This window comes from Benincasa hispida, chromosome 7, assembly GCF_027475165.1.
Source record: "Benincasa hispida cultivar pf3 chromosome 7, pf3_genome.v1.1, whole genome shotgun sequence".
NCBI classification, from domain to species: Eukaryota; Viridiplantae; Streptophyta; class Magnoliopsida; order Cucurbitales; family Cucurbitaceae; genus Benincasa; species Benincasa hispida.
Genome location: NC_143484.1, coordinates 29,931,958 through 29,952,989, shown reverse-complemented (window position 1 = coordinate 29,952,989; position 21,032 = coordinate 29,931,958). Strand labels below are relative to the sequence as shown.

The 21,032-nt window shown below is 33.7% G+C and overlaps 3 protein-coding genes across 3 annotated transcripts; 1 reads left to right on the top strand and 2 right to left on the bottom strand.

Moving 5' to 3' along the window:
- Positions 1-1,942: 1,942 nt before the first annotated feature.
- On the top strand, positions 1,943-5,370 carry LOC120081454 (sorting nexin 2B-like). Its single transcript, XM_039036333.2, has 5 exons — positions 1,943-3,296; positions 3,623-3,832; positions 4,421-4,681; positions 4,895-4,981; positions 5,073-5,370. Exons 1-5 carry the CDS (start codon positions 2,304-2,306, stop codon positions 5,157-5,159), a joined length of 1,638 nt encoding a protein of 545 aa, XP_038892261.1. The 5' UTR covers positions 1,943-2,303; the 3' UTR covers positions 5,160-5,370.
- A 16-nt stretch (positions 5,371-5,386) lies between these two features.
- On the bottom strand, positions 5,387-8,657 carry MRLK (meristematic receptor-like kinase). The gene is made up of 2 exons (XM_039036332.2): positions 6,321-8,657; positions 5,387-6,223 (listed from the first exon to the last, which is right to left on the bottom strand). The coding sequence occupies exons 1-2, from the start codon at positions 8,233-8,235 to the stop codon at positions 5,604-5,606; spliced, it is 2,535 nt and encodes an 844-aa protein (XP_038892260.1). The 5' UTR covers positions 8,236-8,657; the 3' UTR covers positions 5,387-5,603.
- A 5,503-nt stretch (positions 8,658-14,160) lies between these two features.
- Positions 14,161-15,316, bottom strand: LOC120082178 (PRA1 family protein B1-like). Its single transcript, XM_039037435.2, has one exon. The coding sequence runs from the start codon at positions 15,185-15,187 to the stop codon at positions 14,540-14,542; it is 648 nt and encodes a 215-aa protein (XP_038893363.1). The 5' UTR covers positions 15,188-15,316; the 3' UTR covers positions 14,161-14,539.
- Between the last annotated feature and the right edge of the window lie 5,716 nt (positions 15,317-21,032).

Genomic DNA, 21,032 nt, shown 5'->3' with positions numbered 1-21,032 from the left:
GAGATAAACAACTTCTTAAAAATTAAACATTTTTTTATTTGTTAGAACTTTCATAAAAACGATTAAATATAAGATACTTGTGTTTGAAGTATGACCACTAAACCTCGACCAAAGGAGGATTTGATTCAATAAATTTGGTGGTATAAACTTGACAATAAGCATCACTAATAAGGTGTCAACATTTAAATTCTATAAGAATCTATATATGAATTGCTCTAAAATAAAATTTGGGAATATAGTTCCATTAACCTAATTTTATAACAAATGCACTCAAGTTAATGGTGTGAACTTTTAATTTATGTTGTTAATTAATTTCAGAAAAAAGGTACTCAAGAGAAAGAGGGTTCATTTTACTTCTACAGAAAGATTTGGACATATTATTAATTGGACAACTTACTTGAAGCATAAATGAGTACACAAAAACTATGTTTTATTATTATTGCATACTTTAATAGTGAGTATAAGCTTCTTTTACATGCATGAAAAATGGAGCAATGCTTACTTTACCATACCGAAACAATTATTAGAAAAAGTATTTAGATTAGTTTTCTTACATTTTGTCACATCAAGTTGAAATTTTCACTTCCTCTTAGTTCAATGAATGTGAGAGTCAAAAGAAAAAAAAAATGGAACTTTTTAACTTTTAAGAGAAAGTAATAAATATCTTATCTATGAGCAGATTTTATTATTTTCTATTAAGGTGCCTCATCTTGATTCTATTTTCCTCTTAACAAGGTAACTAGCACTTTTTCTTTTTCTTTTTCTTTTAAAGTATTTAATTTTAAAAATAATCGACTTCACGACCGCTCAAAATAGATTTTAAATACTTTTAAAATTTATCTTAAATAAATTTTTATATATAAAAAAATTTAAATAAAAATATTTTTTTAAAAAATACTTTTGTCAATCCAAACCGGTAGGAAATTTGAAAACAAGAGATTCAAATAAAGTTGTATTTTATATTTTCATATATGTGTTTTGCAGTAATTCGGAAATTGAATTCTAATTTAAATTATTGTTTAAAATATGATTGATATTATATTTATAAATCAATTTAAATTTGTTGGAGCTATTCACTAAATATTAGTTGACAATAAACTATTATTAATTTATTTATGAACATGTTTTATGTTATTTTTTTATAACTACTATTCATTGCATAAAACATATATTATTTTTTTAAAAAAATGAATTGAGTTTATAACATGATATATTGTATAGTTCTAAGTGTTTTTTTTAATCTCTATATAATATAATTTCGCACTTTTTAAAAAACAAAATCTAAATTCAATTAAAACATAAAATTTTATTTTTTTAAGTTGCAATATTCAGATGACAGAAACAAAAAACAATTTTAAGAAATAGGATCTGAGTTGTCTATTAAACACATGTTTTTTTTTTTTTTTTGAAGAATTTGAAAACATAAAACAACTTCTCTACCAAATAAGCTCATAATCACTCCACCTCATAACGAATTATATATAATCTTGAACTAAAAAGATTTCCCCCTTTTCAACTATTGAACTTTTTTTTTTTATAATTATTTTAATAATAAAACTACTAAAAATATTTTCAAATATAGTAAAATATCACTGTATAGGGATAGACAATGATAGATATCTATTAGGCAATAGACTACGATAGACATTTATCAAACATTAATAGATGACTATCGTGGTCTATCGTGATCTATCACTGATAGATTGTGATATTTTACTATATTTATTACTAAGTTGGTTCATTTTCGTTTATTTAAAAATAGTTTTTTTAAAGAAATATTTTTATAAAATATTTTATTCCAACACTCATTTTCATCAAAAAAAAAAAAAAAAAAAAAGAAAAAAAAAAAGAAAAAAAAAAAAAGAAGAAAAGAAAAATCTAAAACGGATAAGGCAAAGAAGTTTATCAGTATATTGTCTTATTGTTTAAGTCTGATTCACTCACTAAAAATAAAAATAAATCACCAGTTTTATACATTTAACTCGCAAAACCGTACACTGAGTCGACTCAGTTGTCAAATTCCTCGAGTTCTTCGTAATGTTATTCTTACCCACGTGGTGACTCACTGCCTCGGCTGCCGTGTTCACCTCTCTCCATATGCGGCTTCATCACATCTCCCCGAAGAATTTTTCAAACCTTCTTCAAATTCTTCGCATAGTCCACTGTTTTCGCCACTAATCCTTCGATTTCGACGTTGTTTACAGTAGAAATTTGAAGATTCTTGTGTTGATTTCGCCATTTTTCTCTCCTGATTTCGTTTGTTTAGTTTAGTTTTGTGTTGTTCTCTCTTTGTTCGATTCGATATGATGAGCCATGGAGATCAGGAGGAAGAAGCGGACCTTCACTCATCTCGTGACGAAATGGAGAGTTTGGTTCTTGATGATCCTCCTGACGAGCAATCTCATGGTAGGAACGGTCAATTGAGTCGGCCGGTGACGATTAACTATGATCCCTTGCTTTCATCGTCGCCATCTTATGTGGACCGTCAAAGCCCTGATTCACCTTTCGATTCCTTTCTTGAACCTCCTTCTTATGCAGAGGCCATTTTCACTTCTTTTGATTCGTCCTCTAATGGTCGCGATGGTAGCCCTGATTTCTCTTCCACGCCGAACGCTTTGAGCTCAGAGTTCTTGAGTATTTCGGTTTCGGATCCGCAGAGAATGGATGAGCTAAACAATTCGTTGGTCCCTGGTGGAAGTGGTTACTACACGTATCTGATTACGACGAGAACTAATCTGCCCGAGTACGGAGGACCTGGATCCGAATTCGGTGTTCGAAGGCGGTTCAAGGATGTTGTAGCATTGTCTGATCGATTACTCGAAGCATACCGTGGATTTTTCATACCGATGAGGCCGGATAAGAACGTGGTGGAGAGCCAAATGATGCAAAAGCAGGAGTTTGTGGAGCAAAGGAGGATTGCATTAGAGAAGTATTTGAGGAAATTGGCATTGCATCCAGTAATCCGGAAAAGTGAGGAGTTGAGAATGTTTTTGGAGGCAAAGGGTTCATTGCCATTAGTTAGAAACACTGATGTAGCTTCAAGGATGCTTGATGGAGCGGTGAAGCTGCCGAGACAACTATTTGGGGAACCAGCAGCGGCTGTAGATTTGCAGGAGGTGGCAAAACCCGCAAAAGGAGGCAGAGATTTGTTGAGAATCTTTAAGGAGTTGAAGCAATCAATGGCAAACGATTGGGTTGGGGCAAAGCCGATGGTTGTGGAAGAAGATAAGGAGTTTTTGGAGAAGAAAGCGAAATTAATGGACATTGAACAGCAACTTAGCGATGTCTCCCAACAGGTGTGAATCTTATGCCGTAAAGTTTTTCATACGTATCTCCATCTTGTCAAAACTAGAGAATTTTAGATAATGTGACATTAGGATTAGGAATAATGTAAATATTTTGAGAAGCTCTATTAAACCATAGTTAGAGGAGTATAGGATTGAGTTGTTGTTAAGTCTGAAATACATTGCTGATTGCCCTTAATTTTGGATATGAAAATGTATGGCGCTCATTTCTTTATACTTTCTAGTACTGTTGCATGTCTTGCCATTGTTTCGAAGTTACATGTCTTACCATTATTATACTTTCTAGTAATGTTGCATGTCTTACCGTTGTTTTGAAGGCTGAATCACTCGTGAAAGCTCAGCAAGACATTGGTGAGACAATGGGGGAACTGGGATTAGCATTTGTAAAGCTTTCCAAGTTTGAGACGGATGAAGCTATTGTCGAGGCTCAAAGAGTACGAGCTGCTGACATGAAGAATCTGGCCACTGCTGCTGTTAAAGCCAGCAGATTGTATAGAGAACTAAACTCACAAACAGTGAAGCACTTGGTGAGTTCTAAGAAGTATGTTGCAAGTTGAATTAGTATCTACCACTTGGGCGAGTTTGATAACTCTTAGAAGAAATTATTTTTTCACTATGGTTACAAAATGATTGATTGGGTGATTTTGAAGATTCTAAAATACTTACCTCATGTCAAACTTACTTTAAACTTTAAAGGCCGTTTGGAGAGTTAAAATGTAATCAGGATTACTGGGAATCAGAGGAGTGTTGGAAAGCGTGGGTAATCGAAGACAGAATGAAAATGAGATCGTGAAGTGTGAAAACAATAAGAAAGAGGGTTGGATTGAAAACTATCAGAACATAATGAGTTTTATATTACAAATCGGGTCCAAAACGCTCAAACATGAGTTTTTTATTACATTACAACCCCATCCCGTTATGGATCACCAAACACCCCCTAAATGTCTTATTGCGGCCTGTAAAGTTTTCCATTCCAGAAAGTTCAAACTCATGCTTTGTCCTGGAAATGGGCTCTCCCTTACTGATCAGTACTATTAAGTTGATGAGGTCCTTTAAGGAGATGACTCACTTCATCAATTATCTTGTCCTTACTTGTATCCAATCATCCATTTCAGGATAAGCTTCACGATTATCTTGGAGTTATGTTAGCTGTCAATGGTGCATTTTCTGACCGAGCAAGCGCTCTACTGACAGTTCAGACCCTTTCATCAGATTTATCTTCCTTGCATACAAGGATTGAGAAGCTTGAGGTTGCTTCATCCAAGATATTTGGTGGAGACAGATCCAGGTTGCGGAAAATTGAAGAGTTGAAAGATACTGTGCACGTCACAGAAGATGCTAAGACTCGTGCAGTAAGAGAATATGACCGGATCAAGGTAGTTTGCTTCCCCAGCTCCCCCACTTAACTCGTTTTTCTGTATGTGCTACTTTGGAAAATATACGATTACATGGATATTCATACACCTGGCTGTTGACTTTGAGAGGGAGAGGCATTTAATTGAATTATGTATGCATGTAATTAGGTGAATCATTTTAAATTAAGTCTTCAGATGCTTAAAGTGATGAATATGAGTATAATATGAGTGCAGGAAAACAATAGAAGTGAGCTCGAGAGGCTCGATAGGGAGATGCAAGAAGACTTTACACAGATGTTGAGAGGTTTTGTCCTTAATCAGGTTAGATTCTCTTGAGTTCCACGTACAAAGAAAACCTTCACTTTGTCGTATAACCGGTTTGAAGTACCGTAATCGAAATTCATTGTGGCAGGTGGGATATGCAGAGAAAATGGCAACTGTTTGGAAGAATCTTGCAGAAGAAACTAGAGACTACCAGAAACAGAAAGATCACAGCTGAAAATTTTGGTTGTAGTTTTTACAAGAATGTATACAAAACACACCTTTTGATTAATGAGGAGTTTCTTGTAGTCTTAGCGAGCGGATCGGTGTACGTGTTCATGATGGTCTTGTAAACTCTTTCGTCGAGCGCTTTATTTACACGATATGTAGAAGAATTTATTCTCAAATTTGATTGCAAATTTACAGGGAAGTGAACTGTTGTTATTCAATATAGTACTCAGCAGATATGGAAAATAATATTATATATAACTAGAATTCTAGTCATTTACTTATCAAAGTAGAAAAATTGGCCTTGAAACAAAATATATGAGCTGTTTTTGCTCGAGAGGCCAACCATATTAAATTCTAAGACAAAAACACCCTTAAAAGAATTAAAAGAATCACACAGAAGTCGCTCTTTCTATCATCCTACATTGCACTTGTTTGGAAAAAGCCTTTTTTTTCACTCACTTATTGAAGGGCCTCCTCCTCCTGCTCCATCATCCCCAGAACTTGGAGCAGTTTCTGGCCTAATCTCCTCCAGTTGTTGCAAAACTTGTTGAACTTCCGGTCTCGCTGATGGTGAAGGGTCGACACAATGCAAAGCGAGTTTCAGAGTGTTTAGTAACTCATCACCAATTGTAGATGCATCCCTCATCAGCTCCAAATCGAAAACTTCATTAGTCCATTCCTCTTTGACGATGGATGCAACCCATTGTGGCAAATCGACTCCGTTCATGGCCTCACCGGGAGACTTACCAGTCAAGAGTTCCAATATGATTACTCCAAGGCTGTAAATGTCGGTTTTCGTATTTGCTTTCTTCAGCTTTGAGAGCTCTGGTGCTCGGTATCCAAGTGCCCCTGCTGTAGCTATCACATTTGAGCTTGCAGCTGCAGTCATCAACCTTGACAAGCCAAAATCTGCAATCTTAGCATTAATGTACTCATCAAGTAGAATGTTGCTGGATGTTAGGTTTCCATGGATACTGTTCTCATGCACGTGAAGGTGACACAGGCCACGGGTCATACCCTGAGCTATCTTCATCCTCGTCGGCCAATCAATGGATGTGTCCGGTCCACGAGCTGGAGATTTCAAAGAGAGTTAAAGAGTAAACAAGCTTGCAGAGTATATACATTACAATAAAATGTGAAACAAAGTACGAAATTTGCAGTTACTTACCGTGCAGGAACGCTGCGAGACTCCCGTTCGGCATGTAATCGAAAACGAGAAGCTTTTCTCCTTTGGGTCCCAAGTAATAAGCTCTCAAAGCTAGTAGATTTGGATGCCTGATCTTACCAAGTATGTTCACCTCTGCTTCAAATTCCTTCTGGCTCTTAGTGATTTTCTCTCTCAATCTCTTCACCGCGACTTGATTTCCATCTTCCAATGTAGCCTTGTAAACAGTCCCATAAGTACTCTTTCCCATTATTTCTGCTGTTGCACACAAAAGATCATCTGCTGTGAAGACCGTTTGCCCGTCGAAATGGACGAGCTTTCCACCGGCATCCCCTCCTCCTGCTTCAACTTCACTGCTAGTCGGAGGAACGCCCTTCTCTGCCCTTGCAGCCCCAGCTGCTGCAGCCTCACCACCATCCTTTCCTTTTGAAGCAGCCCTTTTCCTTATCAAGCAGCAGAGCAATACAAAGAAAACTATAACCAATACTAGAAGGAGGGCTCCTGCTGCTATGAGGATTATATCTTTAGTACTTAACTTCCGATGTCGGGTTGTTGAACTTTCTGGTGGAGGAGCAGGAGCTTCTTGAGAAGGGGCTGGGGATGGGCACAGAATCGAACCACTGAACCCACAGAGCTGAATGTTCCCAACAAAGGAACTTGCATTGAATTTCTCGGCGAGAGGTGGAGGAACCAAACCCGAAAGGTTATTGTATGAGACATTTAAGGATTGAAGACCTTGTAAATCAGCAAGAGAAGCTGGTATTTCTCCACTTAGATTGTTCTGAGATAAATCAAGTTGTGTAAGTGTTGAAATGTTCCCTAAAGTTTCAGGAATTTGACCATTGAATCTGTTTCTACTCAAGTTGAGAATAGAGAGGTTTCTCAATCTATCAAAATTTTGTGGCAAGCTTCCATTAAGGAAATTATTGGAAACATCCAGAGTTTTCAGCAGAAAAAGCTTACTAATTTCTTCAGGAATGCCACCATTTAACCTATTGTGGCTAAGGGAAACCACTTGAAGCTCACTTAACTTGCTTAAAGAAGTTGGTATAGTACCTGAGAGGAGATTGCCATCAAGAGTCAGAGACTTGAGCTGAAACACCCGGTTTCGCTCGGTGACATCGCCGCCCCAAGAGTCAGGAATGTTGCCTGAGAGATTGTTATGTTGAAGATCAAGAAAAGTAAGGGACACCGATCGAGCAAGACTCGTAGGAATTGGACCCGAAAACGAGTTAAAGCTCAAGTTAAGCCAATAGAGCTTGGTGGAGTTTGCCAAAGTAGGTGGGATTGTTCCAGTGAGCAAATTGTTACTAATGTGAAGAGTTTGAAGCAGAGGACAAAGGCCCAATGAAGCCGGGATCGAACCCGAAAATCGATTATTAAACAACTGAACTCCTCTAAGATTAGGAAGAAGCCCCAATGAAGAAGGGATTGATCCACCAATGAAGTTATCATGTAAACTAAGCTTCCTAAGTGCTTGAAGTTGGCCAATCTTCTGAGTGATTCTACCTCCTAATCCCTTCCAAGGAAGCTGTATTACAATAACCTGTCCTTTAGCACATTTAATCCCAACCCAACCACCAGAACAAGCCCCAAATCCACTATCATTCCAACTCTTCAAAAACCCTTTAGGATCATCAAGCTCTTGCTTAAAAGCCTGAAGGGATTGAAAATCAGCTTGAGTCACAACCACACCATCCCAATCCTGACTCAAAACAGGTTGAACAAAAACCAAATTAAACAACAAAAACAACAAACCCAATCCACAAGAAACAAACCCATTAGGGTTTTTTCTCAGAATCTTCTTATATGAAGAAAAACAGAGCCCATCAGGAGATTGAGTGAAGAAAACACCAAAATCCCGAAATGGGTATCTCCAAAAAGAGGTGAAATCAAATGGGGTTTGAGGATCATCCATAGAAAAGCTAAAGAAGAGCAAAGAAAAGAGTGAGAGGGGATGAAAATGGAATGGAAATGGAATAGAGCATAGGGGAAAGAAGAAATTGGAAGCAGAGGAGGATGAGGAAGAAGATTGGTAAGTGGAAGAAAGGGGTTTTGTAGAGATGAATAAGAAATGGGGTTTTTTGATGAAGAAAAGACCACGTGAATCCCTGAGAGAGACACAAATGTCAGGTGGATGCAATAAGGGACCAGAGGCTCTTCTTCTCTTGTTTGATGGCCTTAACGGCTAGTTTCCTTTTTTTTTTTTTTGGGTTTGATTCTGATTTTTGTGTTTCTCAAGGTTTAGGGTTGTTTTTTATTTTTTTGGGAGAGGATTGAACACAGAGAGAGAGAGAGAGAGAGAGGGAGAGGGTTTTAGGGAAGGTGGCAATACCGCTCCTCCAACGGCTATGTCTTTGTGTTTTCAGTGATGGGATCCACCGGCTCAGGACAATGTGAGAGAGAGAGGATAATTTCATTGGAAATGGTGCAAAATTATTTGAGTTTAGGGTTTATAAAAGGTGGATTTCAAATCAATTTTTACCCATACTATTAAATTTTAATATTTTTAATATACAGTAAAAAATCTATGAAACATACCAAGAAATAAGTGATATAGTGCCACTAATGTAAATATATTAGGGATATTAGATATATCAATTTGATTAAAAATCATAAAATATTTATTTATTAATTAATTTATTTTTTGTTTTTATAATGTTTTTTAGAAATATCCATCAAAATTCCTGTAAAACTAAGACACCGATATTTTCATTTTTAAACCTTAGTTTCAAATCAATTTTTAACTTTGATTTTTTTTTTATTAATTTGGTGGTTAAATTATAAAAAATAATCATGATTTACAATGTCAAGTAAGTTCCGTTTTAACTTGTGAAATTTGATTTTTTTTTTTAAAAAAATAACTACGAAATGTTTTTTTTGGTTGAAATTTATGGGCGAAAAAAATTTGTGTATGCTTTTATATCGGTTAAGTGAACAATATACGTAAAAGTAAATTTGAGGGTTAGAGTTAGACAAAAAAAACAGTAAACAACATAACAAAAAATTATAGTTCGAGGATGAAATTTAGAAGAAGACAATATGTATGGTTCACAGATATGTCATTTGTATGAATTTTCTTCCTTGTATGCGTTTAACATTCACAGAAGTAGATAATTTTTTTTTATTTGTATATTTAATAACAAAAGCCTAGGAGTATTGTTTTTAATAAACATCAAACGTCAAAGGTTAAAATGAAAAGATTAGGAGTATAATTATAACGAAACCCCATAACTCTTAAGGGCATTTTTTTTATATAATTTAACTTAATTTGATTAAATTAATATTCTGGTCACTTGTAATTTGAGTTTCATTTATTTGGTTTTAATATTTTCAAATATCTAATTTTGATTCTTGTATTTTTAATTAACGAAGTTCGATAACCATTAATTTTTAATAACTAAATTTAAGATTTATTGAAAATATAAGTACTAAAGTTCAAATGGATTAAAAGTATAAAGATTATAATTGGACATCTAAAAGTAAAGTACATTGATTAAAAAGAATGAAACAAAAAAATGTAGGGACCAAACTGATATTTTTACCTATTAATTTTTATCTTAAATTTTCGTATTCCATTAATTTGAATTCTATTTCAATATATATGGTTATATTTGCTTTTTGGGTAAATTGCAAAAATCATTTCTAAAGTATAGTGGTAGTTGCAATTATACCCTTAAACTTCGAACTTTAAAAATTGAATCCTCCAAATTATATAAATATATTAAAATTGGATCAAACTGAACCTTTAAACTTACATAATTGTATAAATTTAACATTGGTATCAGTTAAGTGTTCGATTTTTAGGGTCCAATTTTAACACTTATAGAAGTTTAGAGACCCAATTTGTACAACTAAAAGTTTGAGGGTATAAATTGCAACTACCACCATACTTTAGGGGTGGTTTTTGCAACTTATTCTTGCTTCCCCCCCTCTTTTAGTATGACAAATAATATAGAGATTTGAACCTCTTACCACATAGCAATTTGTACATGTCAATTACCATTTTGTTATGACCATATTTAAGTTGATTATCGAGAAAATAATTACAAACGAATCTAAATTATTCAAAAAGTACTTTTTTTGTCATACACCATATATATTTTTAAATATGTTCGGTTATGTTTATTCAAACACACCCTTAATAGGAATGATTAGTGACAAAGTTATGCTCATGTTAACAGTCTTATGTTACAATTCTATAACAATTTAATCTCTACCATTGAAGATTTCATTACGATGTAAGATTTATGTATGCAAATCGATACATTTTAACCATAAGCACGAAATAGTTATACACCAAAAGGTCGATATTCACTCGTTAATGACTAAATCATAACAAAATTGAGTATATAAGAAGTATATCTTATTTTAACAAAAGTGGATTAATCAAATGTAAATAGTTTTAAGGGCAATGTTTGTATTAGATAATGGGACATTGGACCTACTAGCAAGGACATGAGAAGATACTTCCTAGGAAATGGAGTGAAATTAGAAAATAGGAAAGAGAAGAGATTAGTATCTAAGTTTTTTAGTTTAGTTCAGTTCAGTTTGGCTTTTACTTTTTTAAACTGACCCAAATTGGCTTGTTTGATGCTGTGTTTTTATTTTATTTTTCAAGAAGAAAAAAACCAATTATATTTTATTCACTTTGTTTGATTCAAAAGATAAAATTATTCATTTCTATTCATGTTGTCTTCTTTTGTTTAATGTAGTTATAGTTAGCTTGTTAATTTTATATATAGATAGTTTTTGGGGTTTTGTGGGGATCTCCAAGTTAGTTTGAAAAAATATATTAAAATGATATGTGTTTGAATTAATATTTTTTTAATATATATATATATATATTACTTTTGAACCTCTAATATCTTTTAGGAAAAGTATCTTCTTAGTTCCAAGTTCTAAAAGATATGTTTGATTCATAGTTTTGCAATTACATCTTCTCAATCCTCCAATCTTTAAGAATATGCATATTTTGATCACTATGTTTTTTTTTTTAGTTTTTGAATTTTTAAGAATAAATTTAAAAAATTCTTGAAGTAATTTTTTAAGTATTTTAAATAAACATTTTAAATTATTTGAAAACAAGACAAAATACACCTTCTTAAAAGTTCAAGAACTAAAAAGTTACATTACATTTTCAAAATTGAAATCAAATGCATCAACATTTTGGAATTTGGAGGACAAAAAAAAATATATATATATATATTCTTTATTTTTTGTACTCATTTTTATCCATTGAAGTAATGCTTATTTTGATTTGTATTCATATATGTAATTAATTACTTTCTCTCCAAAGCCTAATTCCCCATCATCTGCCTTGTGTTAAAAAGATAACAAAATTTATTCATTATCCCATACCATTTATTCCAAAATCAGTGTAGCATTAATCTAAAATGCAAATTTAGATCACAACACCACACGATAATGTTTTATGAAAGGTCAAGAAGAATATTGCTGTTAAATTTTAGCGAACTTAGAATTAAACAGGGATGAATAACCTACCTATTCACTCAAATTTCCCCAACTCCATCTGTAATTTTCCATTTTAAATCAAATTTAATTTACCTCAACCAAACTTACTCCATTACAACTCTGTAAGCTACTATCCCACTTCCCTTAAATCCAAACATATACTCAAGCAATGACCTTATAATTCACAGAGCTGCTTAGAAGGGCAAGACAAACATTTCACATCTTTCCTACCAAACTCAAAAACCATGAAATTTATGCAAGAAAATCAACTACTGAGAATTATTCAACAAAACAGAGGAACAGATGCACTAATTGTTTTTCAACACTATTGACTAGTTCTTATTGTACATGCTAATCAGCTAGCTAACTCCTTTTTATAATTAACAACCACCATGCTTCCATTGATGAAATATTACAAAGGGCACTAAAAAACCAGGCTAATAAAAAAGTTCTCCAATCTACTACCTCCAATGTACTCGAATACAAATTCAAATATGTCTTGACATTCTCATGGGTAGGAGGATCACTTTTGTTCTACTCCATATTCATCTAGCATCCAAGAACAGTAAAGACATTTGAGACCTTTACTACTGGAATTGCATCAAACTACTCGGACACAATTGTGCCACGTCATTGATAATAAGTACGAGAAAATACTCAAATGGGTTGAAGACCTGATAAGTTTCCTGCAACTTCCCCAAGGGCCAAGCTGAACTTTTGAAGAAAGAATGACCCATTTTTCTAGGACTTTCAACTACTCAAAATCAGCTCATTCAGTGTTGGTCCTTTGAAACTCAAGGAAGACACTCTCTACTCAACTCATCCAGCCGAGTCTCCTGCAGGAGTGGATGGCAGACTAACTAAAATCCAGTCATCTACTCGACACAATCCCCAACTAGCAAAATAGCAGTTTGGACAACAAGATTCAATACAGGCACACCTTTTCTCAACTCAATGTCAAGCCTAAGGCACCACGCGACCACTATGCGACAATCAGAGTAAGCGACACCTTGTTCAAGTAATCAGACAGGAAAATGTATGTTTCTACATCCATATGATTTAGTCAAGCTCCCTAAGCCTATTTGCACAGCTATAAATTCTAATACCATGTGCCTAAAGTTATCCTGAGTCAACTATACTTGATGCTCCTCATCCTAATAGTTAAAAAGAAAATTGTCAATCATCCATGCTTGTTCCCAAATCAAGGAGGAAACTACATACAAACAATGCATGATCTCAACACTTCCCATCACTTGCATGCATGTTGGCACTTTGAGTATTACAATGTTCCTAAACTCTCAGACTACTCCCCGTTGTGTTGCAAGTGATAGGACATGACAGTATACTTTCATTCGTCTACAACACAATCCAATTCTAGCAAAATAAGCAATTTTGGTGGGGCCATGTGAGATTAGTAAGATTGTGGTTGTATAATAGGCAAATTCAACTTAACTAAAACATGAGGTACTTCCGATTCAAACAAATCCTCAGAGTCAGAAAAAGCAGTCGACATGTAAATTGAAAATCAAGGATGGGATTAAAAAGTGAGATAGACATAGGGCACAAATATATACGGTCACCTTTACCCTTTTCATTCTCATAACTCTCTTTCGACACAACGCTCAATACTTGAAACATTTCAGCCAAACTAAATTTTCTACAAAGTACACACCACTCTACCTATCCCCCCTCTCTCACTATCACATTTCACATGTATTCACTACCTTTCTCTGCACCAGCAAGCTATCACAAAGGACTATGTATATGCCATATTTTGAAAGAATGGCTCTAACCTCAAAACAAAACTCACATACAACCAAGTATAAAGTCTATCCACTTAAACAATGTCTTCAAATACCGATTGCTGTTTCAAAAACCACACAACCTATAAGCCTGAAAGAGAAGTACCACTACCAAATCCAAAGACAAAAACTAAAAAATAAATAAGCTTAGATAATACCTTCTAAGATGACTTGAACTCCTCTCCACAAAAGATTGATTCAAGTAAAAAATATTCATATTTTCTACTGTATAATAGAGTAAATGACAAGTAGAGAGGCCATAGAATAAAGTGATGTTGAACAAAAGACTATTGAAGATCCCATCTAGATAATCTGGAGAGCAAGCAATTATTAATTTCACTAACTTCAATGAAATCCAATCTGAAGATGAACATAAATGACAACGTAACCCCTTTCCAGAAGCCCCCACCACCCACAACCCCTGCAAATACACATGATACACTAATTTTTACTGCTGCCCAAGAAAGAATATAGGTAATATACGATTTGAAGCGCAGTACACAACCATATTCAGACTTTCCTGCAATTACAGAATTAGAGTAACATGAAAGGAAACAGTCCAATGCTAACCAAACAATTGACACACTTTGAATTTCATTAGAAGAAAACAAGATCTGAAATTAAACAGGACCATAGTAGCAACGTACATGACAACGGGGTTGAAGCGTTATCTAAAGAAATGAGAGACTATAGTAAAAGAATTGCGTAATAATCGCCCTAAGTGATACAGACTCCGATTCGTTGTATTGTATATAGAACAACTAAACAAAAATGTTGATATATAAATTTGCAGCATCTTGAGATACAACCTACGTTATGAGAGAACAAACCCTAATCCAGTTCTTACAGATCACAAGAATTAAAACTGAAGAGAGTACAACAAGTAAGCCTAACCCATAATCAAACTGCCATCAGTTCGTTCATCAGGCGCCGATCAGGATCTGGCTATACACGCGCTGCAATTGCAGGACCTGCGGCTGAAGCAGCAGAGGCGGCGCCACCGAGAAATGACAGGAATCCTCCATTTACAGGCTCTTGATCGTCAAGGAAGAGATCCTCTGGAACCCTAAACGCACCGTGAATGCACACAATGGAAAATCCAATCATCGACGCCGAAATCAGGAGCGATCCAACACTAGTGAGGAACACCACAATCACAGTCAAAACCCCCAACCCAACCAACGTTTCGAAATCCGAAAAAGTACGGCCACGAATAACCAGCGGCTGATCGGAAGGACGGAAAATGTAGAGAAAGCTCCAAGCAGCGAGGAGTGAAAGAAGAGTCAAGAGAGAAAACGGGTGGGAGAGAAGAGAAAAACCGAGAACAAGGGCAAAGAGGGTGATGTAATTGACACGGAAGTATGAGAAGTTCTTGCGGATCCGGGAATAGGCTTCGGAAAGGTTGTCGGGGCGAGCCATAGAACTCCGATCAACGAGCTCCGACCATGGGCGGCGATGGGAGAAGCCTTGGCGGACGGAGGAGGTCAAACGAGAGAGAAAAGCGCGGAAGGCAGGAGTGGCGATGGGTGGCTGAGATGGAGCTCCGGCAGCCGACTGAGGGCCGGAAATCGGAAGTGTCGGTGGAGAAGCCATTGGTGTGGCTAGATCTGGCAGTGCGCTGTGATATTTACACAATGGGGTTTCAAAGGAATTTATTTCTTCGTATGGAGACCCGAGAAAGAAAGGACCTTTACGCCGTTCTCTCAATATATATATTCCTTTAAATTTCAATTTTGTCCTTCAATTTTGGGTTTATTTTGTTTTCATCCCTAAATTCTTTAAATATTTACTTTTATGAGAATAGAATTATTGATAGTATTAATACCATGTCAATTGAGTTATGTTCATTTTGACACAAAATAAGGTAATTAGAATGGACAGAACTTTTAGGAATAATAATTAAGTGAATAACAATATTTTTAAAGAATCGTAAATATAGTAAAATCTATTCATGATAGACTCTATTAATGATGGATTTTATCATTAATAGACCTCGAGAGTTCGATCTAAATTTTGTTATACTTTTGACTTTTTTTTTTTCTTTTATACAATAGGTATGTGAGCCATTTGAACCGTAAATAACTTGGTCACTAACACATACTACATGTTGGCTAATTAATTTGGATTGAAATTATATTTGTATTAAAATATTAAAACCAATATTTTAGTATACTATACATCATTAATTTGTTAAAAATATATACTTGAGGTTAAAGGAGATATGAAAAATATATATATATATATATATATTTTCATATTGGTAAATGTCTATTTTTGTCCTTTCTCTATGGGAAACAACTATTTGAATGTAAGTGTCTTTAAACGCTATTGTCCTTCATTGATAGGATATTGATAGTTCGAATGTAAATGCCTTTTAAGTCTTATTAGTACAATCGATGACATGACATCCTTGTTTGAATTGAGGTAATCACACATCAATTTACATATGGGTATAATCCATACATAACAAAGAATAAATTAAATATGTTAATACGTACATGATCTTATCTAAGAAAATTATAAAAATTTTACGAAAATTTGAAATCTCATAAAATTTGAAAAAGCTATTGGAAGTGCATATGTGAAAGATTAAAAAATACAAACTAAAATACTTGCAATTGATTCATGGATGCATTTTTGCATGTTTTTTTCTTGACATTCTTCCTTTTGATTTTGGCTTGATTTTAGCCTAGTTATTTGTTCCTTGAGAATTATAGTCCATGCATTTTGTTATGAAATATCAAAATTTTGTGGTGATATTATATAGTAACTTATTTTTGTTGCATTATTTAAAATGATTTTTAAATTATACCATTACGACTAATTTTAAGATATCGTCAAAATATTTAATGAGGAAAGTATTTAAGAAAAATGTTAAAAGAGTAACAATTGAAAAAAAAAAAACGACTAATTTTAAGATATCGTCAAAATATTTAATGAGGAAAGTATTTAAGAAAAATGTTAAAAGAGTAACAATTGAAAAAAAAAAGAAAAAAAAGAGAACACATTTTAAATCACTTGGAGTGATTGATTCATTGATGTATTTTTGCATGTTTTTTCTTGACATTTTCCTTTTTATTTTTTTATTTCATTTTAGCCTAATTGTTTTTATCTCTATGAATGTAGACAAGTCCCTAGTGCATGTCTTGAGTGCAGATCTTCCACTACAGATAATTCGATGAGTTGATCTTTATAGTCAAGACTCAAAGCTTTTCATAGGTCGATGTAGTCAGTAACTGGCTCTAGCTCCACCTTCCGCTACTTGACGCTTGTTAGCTCCATCATACTAACAGTACACCTAATGTTCTAGAAATAATTCATGAATTCTCTTTCTAGCTATTCCCAGTTATCAACCACTTTAGGCTTTAGATCAATGTACAAATCAAAAGTGTTCCCCTTCAGTATACAGATGAACTTATTGATTAGAAGCCCTCTTCTGGTTTCAACGTTCTCGCAGGTTTTAACAAAGTGGGTAATATGTTGTTTCAAATTGACCTCTCCATCGAAATACTAAAAACTTTGGGAGTTAGTACCCAACAGTCATTCTTAAGTTGTCAAATTCTTCATATATACAATTTGGAGTACATAAAAGAATTATGAGACAGTCCTTTGCATTGAGCTCTTATGGAGTTCATGATCACTTGCAGTTGTCGGACCGATAGTGAAGCGACGGATGTGGAATGTTACATCTGGTTTTCTTGTAACATAGTTTCCCCCTCGTCATTAGCTTTGACAGCAGTAGTTAGACTAGAGATGTCTACGGGTGAGAACGGATGAGGACGACTTCTCTGTCCCCGTCCTTGTGCTTGCTTCATATTTCAATCCCCATCCCATAAAATTTTCCAAGGGGATCAGGTTCCTACAAAAAAATTCCACGTTGGTTTTTTTCTTAATTTATTTTTTATTTAGGAAATCTTTACCTTTATTCTCAACCATATAAAATGTTTAAAATTTTCTATATTAAATGGGTCATTTCCAATACATTATTATTTAATAAATCATTATAAAAATTTATTATAAAAATAATAATATTTCATCTCAATAATTTCTAATGTTAAAATTTAAATATTGTAGCATAGTTGTCTAGCCTTTGACTTATATATTACAACATACATGTTTTAAAAGTTAGAAAGTTTTAACATCTCTATCCTAAAAATGAACTAAAATTTTAACATCACAAAATTGTTTTAACCGAATCAATTTAAACTTTTATACGATTATATTTCAAAATTGTCAATGCATCAATTTTTACATATGTATAGACTTCTTCAGATATCGATTTAACAAGATTGACAAACAATTTGCATGGGCAATTCTAAAAAAACTCTTAATTGAGAATCTAAATTGATTCGCTAATTTAAATTTAGAGGTTTAACTAATAAAGTTATAGGTTTTACATGATGTTTATCCAAATAAAACATAATTGATGGTTTAAATCGATACACTTACGGAAGTTTAGAATTTAAATCAATACAATTATTAGTTTATAATTTAAATTGATACAACCACTTAAATTGATATTTGCCCTAATTATTTTTATTACCATGAAAAATAAATAAATAATAACTCCATGCAAATACTCACAAACCCTTGCAAAATTTTAAAATTCTTCACCTTATTTAAAATTAATTTATTACGTCAACATGATAAGGATAATAGAACCTCGACCTATCTTTATAATGATACGATATTATCCACTTCGAACGTACATAACTTTGCTTTTGAAAATATAAGTCTCATATCAATAGAAACTATTATTCTTACTTTTTTTACTCGTGGTCACATCAATGTGGAGTTTTGTTTGCATCTAACGTAATATACTACGTCAATTAACAATAAAATTGATTTAGTTCGAATTTTAATGACTAAAACGTATTTTTTGAAACTCATGGACCAAAGAGACATTGACTCAAACTTCAAGAACCAATTGGTTTTGCCTTTGACCCATCAAAACCCAATCATGTAAAAAGAAAAAAAAATGAAAAAAAGAAAATTAGGAATCACATTTCCACAAACGACAAAAAATCACTTTGTTTTTTCTTAATGGTTTTGAATTGGCTTGTTTTAACCAATTTTTCTAATTGCAATATGGCTCTCCTGGACCCAATTAAATTAAGACCACGTTTATCCCACTGAAAATGTTATAGATCAATGAGAATAAAGAAAATGAGTCCCATTTGATTACTTACTTGTGTTCTGCAGTTGTATTGACACATGGGCTCCATATCTAAATTTGTAATGAAATATCACAATATGATGGAGATGAATAAAGAGTACTCAATCCATTTGTGCCTGAGAATTACGTCATATCGTTACTGTTACTATTATAGTTATAGTTGCGGCTACCATTATTGTTACTGTTACAATTTAAAAATTATCAATTTTGACATCTTTACTGTTATCATTATTGTTACAGTTACCACTTGACTCTTAGAGATAGAGCTAAAGGTAACGGTACTAGTAAATTTGACAAAAATCATAACTCTAAGTAAATGCGATCAAAATCAATCCAATTACGTTTGCGGTTCAACTTCATTACAATTGATTCATCAATGAAATTTCATTACGATTTGTTGGATTTTATGTCCTAGAATTCGTGGTTTGAAAACAATAAAACTTATTCTGAAAATTCAATAAGTTGCTATTGAATATATGAATTGTTTATTTCGTTTTAGAAATAAATCCAATAAACTAAAATCCATGACTATTACATGAGTACATGAACTTTATGTGGAGACATAAAAGTGGATCAGGTTCAAGTAAATAGTCAAAATGATCTATAGTATATGAATAAGGTTGTGTGCCTTATTCTGGTAACACTATTAGATGCGGCTCACTCTGTAGTTGTTATAAGGAGTTGTAAAGTGCTACAGACAATGTGATCTTAATTCATACATGTTATGACATGAGGAACGGGAGCATCCTGTGCAATGAGTTTGTATAAGATCGAACCACAAAATCAATCACTCTTACTTTATAACATTGTTTACTGTTTAAGACTGATTATTTCAAAGCGATAACCTACGTAACTTAACCTTAATCTTGAGCTAACTATGAACTCCTATTTATTCGGGGTTATTCTTAGATTTGCATAGATGAGGGTTGGCTCAACAGCGTCAGCTCAAAAACTTCCATTTTAGAGGTAAGAACGAGTAGATATCTGGGGACATAGGGTGCAAGATGGAATTCACTCCTACCCGCTTTTAGGGATTGTACAGAGGTTGTTCCCTTAAATGCTAACTTCGGGTCTTAAATAAGGAGCACTATCCTCTCATGGGCTCGAGAGGGACTCGATTTGTTGATTGGATCACAAACCAATTGTTCATTAGAGGATCAGTGGGACTTAAGGAACAAGAGGTAATCTCGAGGGTAAAACAGACATTTGACCCAACCGTTATTACGAAAAACCTGTGAAGAGTTTACTTACTAATCATGATTATATCGAGTTGACATAATATATCTAGAGTGAGGGGAGTGCAACTATGGGCTTTAGTGGAGTGACCCATTAATTAACGAATGAGGGTTAATTCGGTGTAAAGAGTTTAGCCAATTAATCTCGGATCGTTGGAGCCCATGATCTGTAGGTCCACGAGGTCCCCCTATTAGCTCGTAAATGGATTAGTCTTAGAGTATCGTGATAAGTTAATTTGAAACGTTCAAATTAGAATTAAGGAAATTAGTAATTATATGTGATATAATTATGCATTTAATTTTAGAATTAAACGAAATTAGAGAATCAATTAATATTTAAATATGATTTAAATATTAAATTTATGAATAGAGATTCATGAGGTGGAATTTGTGTAAAATTAATTTAATATTTGATATTAAATTAATGAGAATTAATTAATTAATTATTATTAATTTTATTAGAAAATTAGTTAATGAATTAATTTTGTAAAATTAATAAAATTTTCAATTTGTGAAAACAAAATTGATTTTAGAAATCAATTTGAAAATCAAAAGATTGAAAACTTGAAAATGGAAAAAGTGGGAAAACTCCACTTTCTCCATGTACTAGCTCACTCATTTCCCACCATTGCTTTAGTCAATCTTCCAAGGATGAGCTGCTTTTCATGCAACTATCTTCTTTGCATGATGGTCATGCAATAAATAGGGAAGATTGGACTGAGAATCGAGCATGTAATCTGAAGCACTTGAGAGGTTTTTCTAAGGTGCTGCAGTGTGCTTCTTCTCCAAATTCCTTTTATTCAAGCTTATTTTGAGTCTCTCAACTCAATCTAAGGCTCCAAAAGAATAGCTGGGAAGACCTTGAGGTGGTTCACAAGAAGATTTGGAGAAGATTTGCAATTGAATTCGAGTTTCAAGAGGTTTTACAAAGGTATGTCTTGAAACCCTCTTATTATTGTATGAGCATGGTTTATTTATAGCCAAAATTAATGAATTAGAATGCTTATTGATCATTGTTGACATTCAA